The sequence below is a fragment of the Apis dorsata genome, unplaced genomic scaffold, assembly GCF_000469605.1.
Source record: "Apis dorsata unplaced genomic scaffold, Apis dorsata 1.3 scaffold_196, whole genome shotgun sequence".
In the NCBI taxonomy this organism is placed as follows: domain Eukaryota; kingdom Metazoa; phylum Arthropoda; class Insecta; order Hymenoptera; family Apidae; genus Apis; species Apis dorsata.
The window spans coordinates 6058-21893 of NW_006263480.1; the positions used below are offsets into that span (position 1 = coordinate 6058).

The 15836-nt window shown below is 26.0% G+C and overlaps 2 protein-coding genes and 2 long non-coding RNA genes across 7 annotated transcripts in view; 3 read left to right on the forward strand and 1 right to left on the reverse strand.

Annotated features, from left to right (window-relative positions):
• The window catches only part of LOC102681555 (protein vav), a 5173-nt gene extending 1371 nt beyond the window's left edge, over positions 1-3802 (reverse strand). Inside the window, exons 1-9 of one of the 4 annotated variants that reach the window (XM_031509976.1) lie at positions 3483-3802; positions 2718-3240; positions 2564-2632; positions 2283-2398; positions 1803-1981; positions 1237-1599; positions 840-1160; positions 359-763; positions 21-292 (exon numbers count right to left, since the gene is read on the reverse strand). In XM_031509976.1, coding sequence (XP_031365836.1) covers positions 21-292; positions 359-763; positions 840-1160; positions 1237-1599; positions 1803-1981; positions 2283-2398; positions 2564-2632; positions 2718-3127 — 2135 coding nt within the window. In that variant the 5' untranslated portion in view covers positions 3128-3240; positions 3483-3802. Of the gene's footprint in view, positions 1-20; positions 293-358; positions 764-839; positions 1161-1236; positions 1600-1764; positions 1982-2271; positions 2399-2563; positions 2633-2717; positions 3241-3482 lie in introns of those variants that run through there. The other 3 variants (XM_006614708.1, XM_006614709.1, XM_006614710.2) reach the window with 3 other exon arrangements.
• Positions 3803-4381: 579 nt separating this feature from the next.
• Positions 4382-8902, forward strand: LOC102681239 (plancitoxin-1). Its single transcript, XM_006614706.2, has 7 exons — positions 4382-4460; positions 6164-6285; positions 6454-6631; positions 7235-7727; positions 7852-7954; positions 8032-8170; positions 8264-8902. The coding sequence occupies exons 1-7, from the start codon at positions 4458-4460 to the stop codon at positions 8369-8371; spliced, it is 1146 nt and encodes a 381-aa protein (XP_006614769.1). The 5' UTR covers positions 4382-4457; the 3' UTR covers positions 8372-8902.
• Positions 8903-9544: 642 nt separating this feature from the next.
• LOC116185502 lies at positions 9545-12509 on the forward strand. Its single transcript, XR_004150346.1, has 2 exons — positions 9545-9905; positions 11935-12509. It is a non-coding gene; the product is annotated as an uncharacterized LOC116185502 (long non-coding RNA).
• A 2348-nt stretch (positions 12510-14857) lies between these two features.
• On the forward strand, positions 14858-15248 carry LOC102681985. Its single transcript, XR_421632.2, has 2 exons — positions 14858-15097; positions 15179-15248. It is a non-coding gene; the product is annotated as an uncharacterized LOC102681985 (long non-coding RNA).
• The last annotated feature ends 588 nt before the right edge of the window (positions 15249-15836 follow it).

Here is a 15836-nt window from a genome sequence, read left to right on the forward strand (position 1 = left end):
TATTTACATAAAACTCTTACTTGATACTTAGAGCGTAATTAGTTTCATGCTTCAAACGAGGTTGTCCTGCAGGCCGTACTCGCAACATATAGGTACCATCTTCACGAGGTTCTAATTTATTTGATGCTGTATCACGTCCCATTTCTCCTACAAACCATAATTTCACAGAGAGAGCACGTTCACATGATAAGGATGGTGGAGGTGGAGGCGGAGGCGGTATTGGCATACACCGACCTGAATGTGCAATGCATTGTTTGTGTACAGCATAACAACAGGCTTCACATCGATATCCCTATTTAAATAAATAATTTAATAATAAATTTATGTTACAATATTTAATAATTTTATAACATTGTACCTGAAAAATTCGGCCCTTTAAAAATTTGCCACATCTTTGACAACTACGTGGAGTGTTAAATGTTGTAAGCTTAAACTTATGATTTGTATTGCGACACGCGGCAGGATTAACATTATCCATTGCATCTTGTAATGCTTTCATCCACATTTGTTTTTGTTCTTCGGTTCTTGCATGCAAAGTATATGCAGTATATTCTTGTTTATGAACCAGCAGCCATTGATAGGACCATCGAGAATCTCTGCCAAGAGTTCGCCTTCCTGTGTGATCTTCTAATCGATAATCATCAAGACGTAAGGTTTCACGATAACAATATTGTTCTCCTCTGCCTGCTTTACAAATTAATACTACTTGTTCGAAAACAAATACATAACGCGCTTTTAATCGTTGATCACCATGAGCTTTTACCTGAAATGCGATAGTAATATTTCGTTAATTTTTATAAATAATATTTAAATTATTTATTATCAAACAAATTTACTACCTTGAGTTCTCCATCCCTAAGTAATCGTCCAAAGTCTTTTAATTGCGTATCTTCTGGTACATCCCAATCAATTATCGATGCTTGAATATCTCTTATAATGTCCAACGTGTCTGAATCACGTTTTACCTCATTGATATATTGTGCTATGTCAACCATTACTTCTCTAGCTTTTGCAAGTTGACGTCTATCTTCCAACCAATCACAAGGAGTTTCTTCTACTAATTTATCAAGCAATAAGTGATATTTTAATACTCTTTGCATTGGAACAGATAAAATATCCCGCAATTTGAATTTCCCATTATTTGCTTCTTGTTGACATCTCTGCAATTATCACTTTCATTAAGTTTATTAGAATATCGTATTAATAATAATTAAGAATAAATATTTTAAAACATACAATAACTTCTTGGTTAACTAATTCATTACGCGCACATGCTTCTTGCAATGTGTTTTGAGCAAGAGTAAGATTTGCGCAATAATCGCCATAAATAAGAAATTTTTCTCGCCAATCGAGAAAAACTTGCGCTAAAGCAGCACCGGTCCTTGCTTTTCGAAGTTGACTATGAAAACCGGCATGAATTTCTGCGAGTTCTTTTATGCCAAAAAAAATACGTGTAGAATCTTCAGGTCGCAGTAACGAAGAAAGAGGTCTAGCAAAATGTTTAAGTAAACTATTAAGAACATCCGAATAATTGCGTTCTGTCTCAACAAGTTCTTGAATTACATAATCCCTTTTTTCACCTCCAGAAATTGCTCCATCCTGTTTGATAAAAATTGATTAAAAATTTTTTTTTGTAACAAATACAATAATGTGAAATGTGAAATACCATGAAGCATAACAAAATTAATTATTAGCTATAATTTATAATATTAAAATGAATTTTTGATGATTGCCTGTATATAAAAAATATAAATATTTAACGACCTGTGCAACAGATGGAGGAGGTGGCAAATGTAGACTACAAAGGTCCTGGTAGATTTCTTCACTTTGAGCATGGCTGCAGTATGCTCCATATCCATCTTCTTCTTCAACGGGATCTTCATTGTCGCCTCCTCCACCTGCTTCATTTCCCTCTCGCCTTCTAAATCTCCTACGACGATCTTCATCTTCACGGCTTTAGCATAAAAATATGAACAGCCATGCACTATTCATGCATGAAAAAAATAAAATTTCTTGCAAACTTAAACTATTTGCAGCAACTATAGATTTCATTACAAACAATAAATATAATTTAGCATATAGAATTTTAGAACAAATGTAGAATAAAATTTAAATTAGTGCCAGTATCACTGTACTGATTAATCTTTGAATAAAAATTTATAAATAATTTATTAAATAAATACATGTAAAAATTGTCTTTTAATTGAATACAGTGATGGTTGGTACTTTAACTGCAAATCTTTAAACATTTAAGTTGCAAACGACAGATACCTTCTCTGTGGAAGGCCAGTCGTGTTGAGAATTACTCGAGAAACAGAGTAATTCCTGATATACTTGAGATTCATCTACATCCATAACCTTAGGTTTCATGGTAAATGTCCCCACTCCTGTTGTGGGACTAAACCCATTGATACAGTTATTATAAATATCATAAATAATTTTTTCTTATCAATTTTTATCATAGCTTTATAAAAAACTATCGTGTTTAAGAAAATATTTTGTTTGTACTTCAGGAGCAAAATATAATTTAGAATTTACAAAATTTAGAAGTTTAAATGCTTACCCTGCACCAGCACTTTGTAAATCTTTATAAATATCCTCTTGTGATCTACCATGACTTATAGAAAATCCACTGTAATAAATATATTTTTTTAAAATTTGTTTATTAACATAATATAATTTATGAATAAAAAATTGTATGGTAACAAATTACTTACAGTATACCTTTGCGTCTTAAACGAGGACAATTTGATAAAGCTGATAAAGTACGTAATACACGAAGAAAATCTGACAGATCAAATAACATAGAAGGTTCAAAAAGTTCAGAATCAGTTAATCCAAATATAGTTGAACATGCTGATAAAAATACTTTTATATTTCTTAGACATAAAAATTGTGCCATCTGTGGTTTTTGGTTTACATCTTTCATATCTATACAACCGGGATCCACTGTATTTAAAAGATTACATAGCAGCACACCATCTCTTAATGTATATGCTAAATCCACTGCAGTAGCCTCTGGCCAATTTGCTTTATGATCTGCTCTTAAAGCTCCACATCTTGTTAACCATTTAACACATTCATGCCAACCACTTCCATTATCTGAACTGCTTTCTATTCTGTTCATTTTTATATGTTTGGTTTAATACAAAATATTAAAAGTTTATAATAAGAACTCTTTCAATCTATAATACATTAGGCCATAAAGATTTTATAGATGTATTTTCTTATATTATGAAACTGTAAAAATAATAATTATAAAAAATATTACGAAAGATAATATACAAAGATAAACTTTAATATACTAATATACAAAGATATACTTTAACAAATAATAAAAAAAATAAATTGAAATCATATCTAAAAGTATAATTTTAATAGATAAAACTATCAGAATTGAATGTGTATTGCATAAAATGCATTAGAATGAAAAAACATAATAAAATATAACATTAAAATAAATAATATTTTTAAAAATATACCTCCATTCAACGAAGAATTTATAAATTGTTTCTTCGTTCTTCTGTCAGTGTTAAGAATATTCTGTAACCAGTTCTATAAAGGAATTCATTATTGTTCCGTGTCGGTTCTTAAAGATATCTCAACGGAATCTATAGTACCGTTTAAAATGGTTTATTGGCAGTGTCATTGCTAAGAAAGCATTTGACCAAATTATAACTTTAATACGTGGTTATTACTTTACACGATATGCCTTGTTTTCTCATTGTAATATTATGACGTTCAGCCCGCTGCAACTTATGATCGCCATATTGCTACTTCACTGCAGTCGATCATATTATAAATCTCAATATAATATTTGCTTCATGTATTCAATCATAGATGGAGCTATATGTTTAGATAAATTAATATTATATTCAAAAGTTTGAAAATTGAAACAAATTGATTTTAGCAACAGGATTTTTATCTTTTTATTTTTTTACTAAAATGTAGTATTCATTTATATTTTATTATAAGTATATTATAAGAATTTAAATAGAAGAAGAATTAAATAAAAACATTTTAAATTATTTAAAGTAAGAAATTCATAAATATATTTTTTAAAAGAATATAAAACTTGTAATAATTTATTTAAAGAATGATATTGTTATTGAAATAGTGATATATAAATATTTAGTTGTTATTTCAAAAATTTTATAAATTATATGTATTTTAATTTTATTAAGTATTAATATTTTGTATGAATAAAAATAAAAATTACTAATTTTAAGAATTTTATTTATACTATACATTAATATATAAATTAGTATTATAATACTATTTAAAACGTACTGATCTCTCAGCCAATAGGATAAATAAACCTCGATGACGTAAAGTGAAGTTTCATATATATAAACATATACATTCATATATTTACCGTTCGTAGCACATTCTTATAGTTACTTTAATGCAGTGTGTCGATCATAATGACAGTAGTGTTACTATTTAAGAGCTATTGAATGGTATTGTATTTTATATTAATTAATAATACAATAAATTATGGTAAATTTGTTACGGTAAATTTTATATTTAAGAATATTGTGTTTATTTATACATATACAAATTATTTATATGATAAATATTACTATATAAAAAGATATATATGATAAAAAGATATTATATGAATAAAAAAGATATTTTGAAAATATTTTAATTTTATCAATATAATATATTTAAATAATTAATTTTATTAATATAATATATTTGAATATTTAATTAATTTTATCAATATAATATAATATAAAATGTTCATGATTCTCTCCGTCAATTTTCAAAATCTATATCCAAAAATTTGTATACAAATAAAGTATTTACATAATAAATAAAATATTATTGTCGCGAATATATCATGTTTATTGTTTCGAATTGCGGATTTCTGACATTTTATATAAATTATATCTTTTTATGGATAGAAAATAAATTTGTATGGTTGTTTAAAACAATGTATAATAATTATTTAGATAATATTCAAATATAAAATATTTCAATATATGTAAAAATAATTTATGTTCATATTTTTTTCTTATAATTATAGTATACAAAATGAATCACGAAAAATAGGATATTTAAATATTTTCATTATTTGTCATCATTGTATCAAAAAGTTTTTAAGACAAAGTTGCAATATTGATATTATTAATAATAAAAACAAAAATTTTCAAGATCATTCTTTATGGAATTTTTATGTTACATTTCATTTTAAAACAAATTTATCGATTTATATTGTAATCTTAAACTGATCTTGTTTGAAAACTTGACTCAGATTGATTGAAAAAATACGATGATTTTATTTCGTGAATAATATTTTTAACATATCTTTCCTATTGTTTGTCTTTATACAATTTTTCATTTGGACTGTATTTATGTGTAATTAATAAATTAAATTAAATAAGTAAGTTTAATGCAACAATTTATTATGTTATTACATAAAAAGAAACAAAATATATTGTAAATTAATGTATGACTGTCATTGAAATTTAATAAATCTGACCAAAAATGATAAATTATTTTATTTTATATATTTTAAACAATATTCAATATTTTGTTGGTTTTGACACTTGACTTTTGTTTTTTCTTCGATTAATTTTCTATCTATATTTTTTATTTGTGTATTAAAAATACATAATAAATTTTCCAATTCTTTGTTCAATTCTAAAATTTTCAATTAAATTTGAAATAAAAATTTTAACTTCAATTTCTTAATACTTATGTATTATCATATGCACCTTCTTAATTTTTTTTTGTATATATTATAGGAAAACTTATAAAATAATAGATAGAACACTTTTTCAAATATGAGATAAATCATAATAAACACGAATGAACAGTCAACTTAATTGTTAGTCAATATTAAATAAATTATTTTGTATATTCAATATAAATTATTAAAGCGAATAATTTGTTTATATTTTTATATAAATAAATCTAAATCTAAATATAAAAATATAGTATTTGATTAATTAAGATTAATGATGATATTATGATTCGTATATAATATAAATATAATATAAAATTTTTTATATAACATAATGATTTAAAAATATTAAATGATCTGAACGAAAAATTTATGAAACGATAATTATTTTTGAATAGAATTTTAAATATAATTTTTTAATATTCTTCCCTTCCATTTTATTTCTTTTTTTTTTCTATTTTAAATTTTTAGAATACCGAAAAGATGCAGGTTTTATTTTACGTGATTGCATTATTAATTGTATGTAATGTCACACATGGAAACCTTTACAATAAATTACAATGTAAAGATGAAAATAATTTACCTGTAGATTGGTAAATATTTTTTAAATTATTAATTTATCTTATCTTTAATTAAAATTATATTAAAATAAAATTAAAATTAATTTTGTATAAGATTTATAATATATATCTCTTAATTAATTAATAAATAATACAAAATATAATTTAATTATAAATTTAAAATAATACTTATTATTTTAGGTATGTGCTTTATAAGTTACCAAAAATTCAAACAAGTAGCAATCCTTTAATTAGAGAAGGTTTCGCTTATTTGTACATAACAAATGTAACCATTAGATTAGGCTGGCAATTGTCCACTAGGCCTATCGGTTCGAGTAATTCTATGCCTGGAATTACATTAGCGCCTCTTTACAATCGTGTAAGCATTTAGCAAATACTAATTATTGATTAGATTTAATAGAAATCTAATACTATAGAATAGAACTACTTTAATTAGAATTCAATTATTATATAATAATTTAAAGATGGCGAAAAATAAAATTTCATTTTATTATAATTTATTATGTTCTAATTTGAATTTTCAATTTATGAATTGCGAAGTCTTAAAGAAATCGAAAAATAATTTTTAAAGAGATAAAAGATTTTTAAGAATTTTATTTGCAATTATTTATATACAAATTTTTTAATGAAAATTTCATTATTTTTTTATTTTATAACTATGTGGGAATGTAATACATATTAATGATTTATGATCTAATGTGATAGATTTTTAAATTTTCGCTAAATTATATATAATTTTTAAAAATAAAATATATTTATTTTATTAAAAATATAAAGTAAATGTATAAAAATGTATAAAAAAGGAAATCATTGATTTAAATATAATATATCATTAAAAAAAAAATAAGAAAAAAATTTTAAGAATAAATAAAATAATTTAAGAATAAATTAATGTTATATATATAGTAAAAAGAATAATTTAATGGATATAATAATATAATCCTATATAATAATTATATAGGAAAACGAAAAGGATAATTTATGGAATTTATATAACGATAGTCCGCCAAATGCATCTTATGCATGGAATTATGGTCATACTAAAGGTGTAGTGATGATAAACAGTGATCAAGGATTTTGGTTAATTCACAGTGTTCCAAATTTTCCTCCAGTTCCTATAGAAGGTATGCAAACTCGACCATTAAGAAGGGAAAATATAACTATCGATGGCAAATATAGTTATCCAGAAAGTGGAACTTTATACGGACAGAGCTTTTTATGTATTTCCCTTGGGAATGATCAGTTCGATGTTGTTGGAGAACAATTAATATATAATGAAATAGCAGTATATGCAAAAAATATTCCCAAAACTCTTGGTAAAAAATATCCAGTATTGAAGAATGCAACCAATCAAAAACATTTTAAAAATCCTCCATATACTCATAAAGCCATTATAAAATCTTTAGGAGATCTTGAATTCATTTCGTTTGCTAAGAGTGGTAAATGGGGAAAAGGTAAGTAATTGTAGATAATAATTATTTATATTATATATAAAATTATATTATACGTACATATTGTTTTTTTTATATAATATTATATTTACATTATTTAATGTAAATAAATTTAATTAAATTTCAGATTTGTATGGCGATTTTGTAGCACCACAATTACAAGCAGATTTATATGTCCAGTCATGGTTGAATAGTCGAGGAAAGTTACCTACAGTTTGTACTCGTAGAAAGTAGGTTATATCATATTTTAATCTTTGTTCCTTCATTTTAAATTATTTTCCATTTCATAAATTCATTAATCTTTCAGAATTTATAATGTTAAAAGTCTTAAATTCGAAACAGTGAATATAGATTATAATAGCAGTCACGATCATTCAAAATGGGCAATAACAGCCACTAAAAAATCTAACAATCATTGGGTTTGCATTGGTGATATTAATAGAGCTGTAAGTTTTATAATCAAAAAAGATTTTTTTATCTAAAAATAAATAAAATATAAATATACAAATTATAAATATTAAAAATGTTTTCCTGTTTAGGATACACAATATTCACGAGGCGGTGGAACTGTGTGTTTCAAAAAGTTATGGAATGATTATCGTAATATTATAAATGATGTAGAGCCTTGTCATAATACTTCAACATGACACAATATAAATATTCGTGATTTTTTAAAATAATAATTACTTGATGAAAAATTAACATACTAAAAAAGATATTAAAGTTAAACAATATTGTATGTTTTAATAATATAAATTTACATTATAATAGTATAAATGAAAGAAAAGAAATATGAAAAAATATTATTTTTAATATGAAGTGCAAGTATAGAGATATTGATTTAATAATATTTCAATCGATTTATCTGTATAAATGATGTTTTTCAATATTGTGAATTTTTATAACACCAATATGAGGACATGAAGTAATAATCGTCAGATTAACTGCAGTTTACTTGCAAGTATATAAAGAAGAGATCTCAGTGGCTCTTTATTACTATCTGTAGAATAAGGACGAACGACGGAGATCAGAAGCAGTTCTTAAATTGGATTTTATGAAAGGCGGCAGTGACTCTTTCTGCACCAACTCTCGTTTCGTCTTTCTTTTTCTCAGCCGTGCTTATTGTCTATCTAAGGAAATTGCAGAGTAGCTCGTGCCGTTAATGAAAGAAAAAAAAAGGTAGCCGAGGTTTAGTAAGCGGAAAGAGAGAGAAACGATTTGCTCTTTAATGAAAATTCCAAGAAATCGACTGAACTTCGGTCTATTCTTTATCGGCCGCTTCAAGTTTCTCTATTTCTTTGATAGACTTTGTTTCAAAGATTTCTTTTTTAGTGAAGAAAAAAAAAATTTTCTAAATATTGAATCGATAAAAACTATTTCGATTATTCATTGCATTACATTTTTTTAAATCATAAACATGAATCTTTAATTTATTTAGTCGTAATTTTCTAATATAATATTAAATTCTTTAATATTAAAATGTATACTTAGATAATGTTTATTTGTTTATTTGTAATTACACACATTTATCACAATATAATAATAATCATAATTATATATAATAATATTATAATAATAATAATATAATAATAATCAATGAAGATAGAAAGATATATATATACATATATGTATAGTATAATGAAGTCGTTTCGTATAATACATAAAAAAATTTTTGAATAAAATGAAATCATTTATTTTTTAATCCTAATTTAACGTTGTTAAAACTTATTTTATTTTCTTATAAAATATAAAAATATGTAATATAAATATTTAAATTATTTTATTTAAATTATTTGAATTTATTTTTGTATTTATATTTGTTGAGTATATTCCAGAAATAAACAAACAAACAATACAATTGATACTGTTTCATCAATCACTAGAGAAACGAAAGGGATAGGGAAAAAGAAAAGAAAAGAGAGATAAACTGATTTGGATGAAAAGATTGAACGATAGAAAGGTGGAGAAGAGGGTTAAAATTCGTGGGTGTTCATCCAGGCGTGAATCAACCGACAAACGGTGCATGCTGCTAGGAGACAAAACAACGACGAAAACGAGAAGCGAGGGAGTTCGGTAAAGCATCTGGAAGCGGATGCTTGGAAAAACAAGCTGACTGCCGTTGAAAGGGGATTAAAAGCAGGAATGCAAGGATTCCTTTAATACAGAGCTGGCAGCTGGCTGGTATCATTCAGTCAATTTCTTGAAGTCTATATAATTATATAATATTTATAATTTAGAAAAATTAATTTTAATATTTTTTTATTTTCGATATTGAGATATTAATCTATAATCCAATATAAAAAGAAATTGATATATATATATATATATATGTTTGTATTATATATACAATATATATGTATATATGTATATAATACTTACATATGCATACACAAAAAAGATTCTGAATTTTATTGAGATTATATTATTTATATAGATGATAATCTTGAAAAAGAGAAGATCTTATAACAAATTAGTGAAATATTATTGATATATTTCATGTCACGTACCGTTTTGGTGTGCTTGATGGAGCGCAGATTTTGGTTGAAGCACATAGTAGTGTCGTCATAAAAGGCTATGAAATTTTGGCGGCTGGAAAGATGAGAAGACGACGTTGCGGTGTTCGCAGCGATATTTTAGCATTAAAGGCACCCTGTTCTGCATACTAAAATCCTGTGCACCATCCAAATATACGCGCAACGTTATATGCATGAAACCATCGTGTGTCGTGTTTCGTGTGTGTATTTAAGCACACTACTAGAGCGCATGCGCAAGCTTCTATCATCCTTTTTCCACCGGTTACCAACATCCTACGGTCTTTACCACCTAGCTTCGTATTTATAGTTTATGTACAGGTATGTGTCGTGCTAGATAGTCTTATGTGAACTTTAATATTGCCTTATACCTATTCTCATATTGGATACGAGAAAAAAGAAAATCATAGTAGAATTGAAAATAAGATTCTCTAAAATTTATAAAAGCGAGATATCAATTTTTTAAATTTTATATAATTAGAATGAATTGATAAACAATGCAACATAATTATTTTGTTAACTAGTATAATTCGGAAAATATAATTTCAATTATATTTAAAAAATTTGAAATTTCACAAAATATCGTAACAAAATAAACAAAATATCGAAAACAAACAATTAAAAATGATATGGAATTTAGGTTAAGGCCATAATCGATTATGCATATTTCTAAAGGTTATGCATATGTAACAGAAATTTGTAGATAAAGTTTAATATTCATATTACAGACTTTAAAATAGTTTTCTCCATTGTACAAAAAAGATAACTCAAATTTATGATATCATTATACAATATAATAATAGTTCTTTCTTTTTAAATGCTTTATATTATCAATATATGTCAGCATTACAAAGTTTATGACAGTATTTATTTGTTTATGTTCGTTATATTCTGAGTCATTGTTCTTTTATTCATCCACTTTATTTGGTGAGCTGGAAGTTATTTTAGTTTCTTATAATACATATTTTAAACAAGGACATCAACTTTAAATCTTCAATGTGAACAAAATACAAACGTCTCGTATCGGATATTTTTAAAATTAACCTTCTGAATTGAAATTTTTAAAATATTGTATATCATTAGCAATGTCAAGTAATAATTATTTGCATATGAGAAATTTTTAAATTCAAATTCATGACATCTTTTAAATTTTATTTTAAGATAATGATGTAAAATATTCAGTCTTAAATGATCATCTTTAAGACATCTCAAATATTTAATGAATAGATTTTTTTGATTATTTAAATAAAAGTCTAATAAAATAATTGCCTTGATTAGAAATAAAATTATAATATATATAATAGTAAAATATAATATTATTACGTGTATTTGATAAATATTGAAATTTTATTGAAATTTATTTTAAATATATATTTTTTTTTATTATATTAGATTGACTGTTATAATTTGCCAATGTCTTAGTATATTTTCGAAATGTAAAAAATAGATTTCATTAATTGGAAGTTATTTTTTTTAATTTGTTCTTCATTGTATCCATTATAATATTATAATAAATATGCGTTTTATAACTGTGCAATAAAAATTATATAGAAGTTTTCAATTTGATTCTGCTTTACGTTAACAATTAATATTTCATAAGAAGCTCTAATAAATTCAAGCAGGGAAATTTATTTATTCATTGTTCTACACAATTTGTATTAAATAATACTGATTTATAGATGAAGAATAAATGTTAGAACATCGTAACATAATCAGGATGATAGGAAACAAATTTAATAAGGCTAATAAAGATAAATATATAAATGCAAAATGGTCGAAGGTAGAAGATTTATTGTTGTGCGACTGCATCGCTACTGTACAGAGAACTGCATTAAGGCGGTAGGAACTATCAGAGAGGTTCTCTCTAGTTGCAACATCGTCGGGAAACTACACCGAACAACTGTCTCGGCGTAACCGAACTCGAATACATCACCGTCGTAGTTTCAACCCGAAGCTTCCGGTACTTACCGAAAACTTATCAGACAACGGAAGTGTCGTTGACTCATAACCATCGACTTATTACCTCCTCATTGCTTAATTTTCAAATAAATAATAATGATATTATTATTATTATTTTTTTCCCTTACATTATGGATTAGTAAAGATCGGATTAAGATGGCGAATGTCATCTTTTTCTCTCATTGTTAATACATATTATAATAATTTTTCCTTATGCTATCTTTGTATTTACAAGGTATTGATTCTAAAATAAATATAAAAATATATATAATATATAAAAATGTCGGTTGAAACTTATTAAATTAGAAGTAATTTAAATTCGCGTTAAATGAAGACGGGAATAGAGCGATTTCACTTTCTTTTTATCTCGCTTCTTCTAACGCAAATTTTAATAACTTAATAATGAATCTTAAATGATATTTTTGTATACCAATTTTTACGTTTATTTTGGTCTGAAATCGAGCACCAAAAGTGTTCCTTGAATATATTAACCACTTGTACATAAAACGATAATGTAGTTTAGTTTAATAAGATAAAGTAGATATCAAATTAAAGTAAATATAATGTAATAAAAAATTAACATGAAATTATGATTTCACGCATGTAGCTTTAATAAAAATTTAATACGAGGAGTTTAAATAAAAATAAGTTCTATATGAGCAATAAATTTTGGTGTTAAGAAATGTTTAAAATAAATTTAAAACATTAATCTTAATTTTATTTTTGCATTATTTTTTTTGTACATGACATAATGATAATGATCTTATTATTTTACTATAATGATTGATTTCGAATATAAAATATATTAAAAAATTCAACAATAAATATAGATTCAACAATAAATTTGATCAGAGAATCCTTTTTATGCATAATGCAGTATAGTTGCTATATTATGAATTGTATGCAAATCCTTCTTTAATGGGCTTGATATAACTGCTTAAACTGTGACGTAAATCTTGCACCAGGTGTAGAAAGATTAGCTTGTTCACATGTCAAAACGTGAATTCGTTAAATTCATATAATCATTTCATCCTATGAATTTATTGACAAGTTAATTTTTAATCAAATTATAATTTACCTTTTATATATTTTATATATGGATAAACATTTAATATTACTGTAATAAAATATTTTATTTATCTTTTTTTTTTTGTACAAGAAATAAAGAACTTACCTTTTTACTTAATATCATACTTTTATATTCTTCAGTCTCTTTTACACATTAAGAGAGAGAATCATTCCTATTGGAAGATCGTGAAATTAAATTACTCAATTGAGCCTTTGAATCGTCTCTTTTGAAATAAAAAAAAAAAAAAAAAAAAAAATTGGATATATATCATTGGTGCAACGTGAAAAAGATAAGGATTTAAAAAAAAAAAGGGATGGAGATGCGCGAGGGTGTGAATTGGTAACGGCACCGGTAACGGGAGTAGAATTAGAGACTGGCAAGTATAAAATCGCAATGTTAAGGCCGTAGCACGGGCGAGAGAGGTGGTCCTCTCTCGTACAGACGCGGCGGAGAATAATTCAAGTAGGTGGAAACTGGAAGGGTAAGGGCGAGGGTTGCGTGGCGGTGGAAATTGCGGATGGCAGGGGTAAAGCTGCAGCACTCCGCTTAGACAAAGCCTAACGAAGCTTCTATTCAGCAACAGTAGGCATCACGAGGCCCAACTTCACTTCTATTATACTTACTCGTCGGCACGAAGTGAATTCCATCCATCAACGGAATTCCAGGCTAAGCAGCTCTCTGGCGTCTCTATCTCTGGCACGAGAGGTATTCTCTCCTTTTTTGGGGTTGCATCCTCTTTGTCTTTACCTCGTCATTTAAAGTAGCCGGTGTTTTCTTCTTTTCGACATTATTCGACATTCTTCTTTTCCTTTTTTTTATGTGTACACGGTGTCTTCCACCATTCACCAAGGTTCATGCCTTCTCCATTAGCTCGTCATCTATCGATCCTCTCTCTTTGAGGACGTCACGTTTTATATTGTTTAATTGGAAACGATATAATTATTAATACTAATAGGCCTTTTTTATTATCCTTCTCGTCCAATTTTTAGATGGTGAAAAGAAAGAAATATAAATATTCGATGTGAAATCGTTCTTACCGCTCTTTTCGGTTATTTCTACTTGTTTTTCTCCCACCATCTTCCTTTTTTCTCGCACGACTATAGACTTATCGACAGCCGAGGATATGTTGGCGCGAATCTGTGGCTGGGATAAGCGCGTCTCCACCGTAATAAAACTCCCGGAGGGAAGCCAGTGCCGTTAGCTGGAACTTTTCCTTAAAAAGAGAAGGAAGAAGAGGAGGAGGAAGAAGAATCAATCCCGTAACGTCGACTGGGTTTACGTACAGATCAATTCTCGAGACTGTAACAAATTTATTTTTCATTACAAAAATATCACATTTTATTTGTCTTTTATGTTTCTTCGTGTATAATCAGAAAGAAAAACGTTTCGTTTGCTAAATTGTTCTATAATTGATTTCTTTTTTTTTAAAAATGATTTTTATTAACTATTATTAATAATTATGCTCGTGCTCAAAAATTTTAATATCCAAAGATTTTGTAAAGATTAATAATTAATAATTTTATTAAAAAAGATTTACGTAATTGATATTCATTAATAGTTTATTGCTGGATTTACGAAAGATTCGAGAAATTTCCTCGAAATCATCTTATTGACGTAACGAAACAAAGAATATACAATAAGGAGAATATAGAGTAGTAACAAATGTAAGGGGATGTTTGTCCTTAAGTGCTTGAAAAGCTGGAGTTGAGTAATTGAACGCGTGATCAATGGGCTTAACTTCTCGATCGAATGAGTCTAGACGCAAGAACAGCTAGAAAATAAGAGAAAAATAAACGGCGAATGTTTCTCCATTGGTAAATATCGGATATCATCAATGGAATCGATATAGATTTATGGTTCAAGCATTTTCAAATGAATTTATCCTTGTTTTTTAGATCTATATATCATCTTATTGTGAAGGTATAATGAAAGGAAAGAAGAGAAGAAATATGGTATTGAAGAAAAGAAAAATATGGTATTGTTCATCTGTTAGTGATTTCATCAATAAAATAATGAATAGTCAGAAATCAGAACGAAGAAAGTAAAGAAAAATTGTTAAGTTAGTGATTTTCATATTTATAATAAAGGCATCTAGCAGAAAATAATGTAATATATTTTATCTGTTAATTATTTAAATATACTTACATTACATAGAATAACATTGGAGCATAATTGACATTAATAATAAACATAATATAATCTATCAATTTTTTTCAAGATTTTTTGTTAAGAAATACTTCTAAATTAAAAGCTTATATGTTGGGATATATTATTATAAAGTATGCACAATATTTATATTGTAAGTTTATCTAATCTTTTATATTATTGAATTAAATTCAAAGTTTCTGAAACTATGCACACTGATATATCTTCTATAATGAAGAATAATATAATCCCTAAAGATTACAACTTAGAAGCATAAACATGCATTCCTAAATTGCAATTGCTTTGAATTAGAAATAAATAAGTAAAGAATAGTTATGATGAGCTTCATTTTCTGATATTTCAGTAATTGAAATTCTTTTATAAAATTTTTGAAAACACTAATGTACA

What these genes read in the sequence shown, in the direction of transcription:
- LOC102681239 (XM_006614706.2), top strand. An exon ending in TAGCGCCTCTTTACAATCGT is followed by an intron (nt 6,632 to 7,234) that starts GTAAGCATTTAG and finishes ATAATTATATAG; the next exon opens with GAAAACGAAAAGGATAATTT. An exon ending in ACAGTTTGTACTCGTAGAAA is followed by an intron (nt 7,955 to 8,031) that starts GTAGGTTATATC and finishes TTAATCTTTCAG; the next exon opens with AATTTATAATGTTAAAAGTC.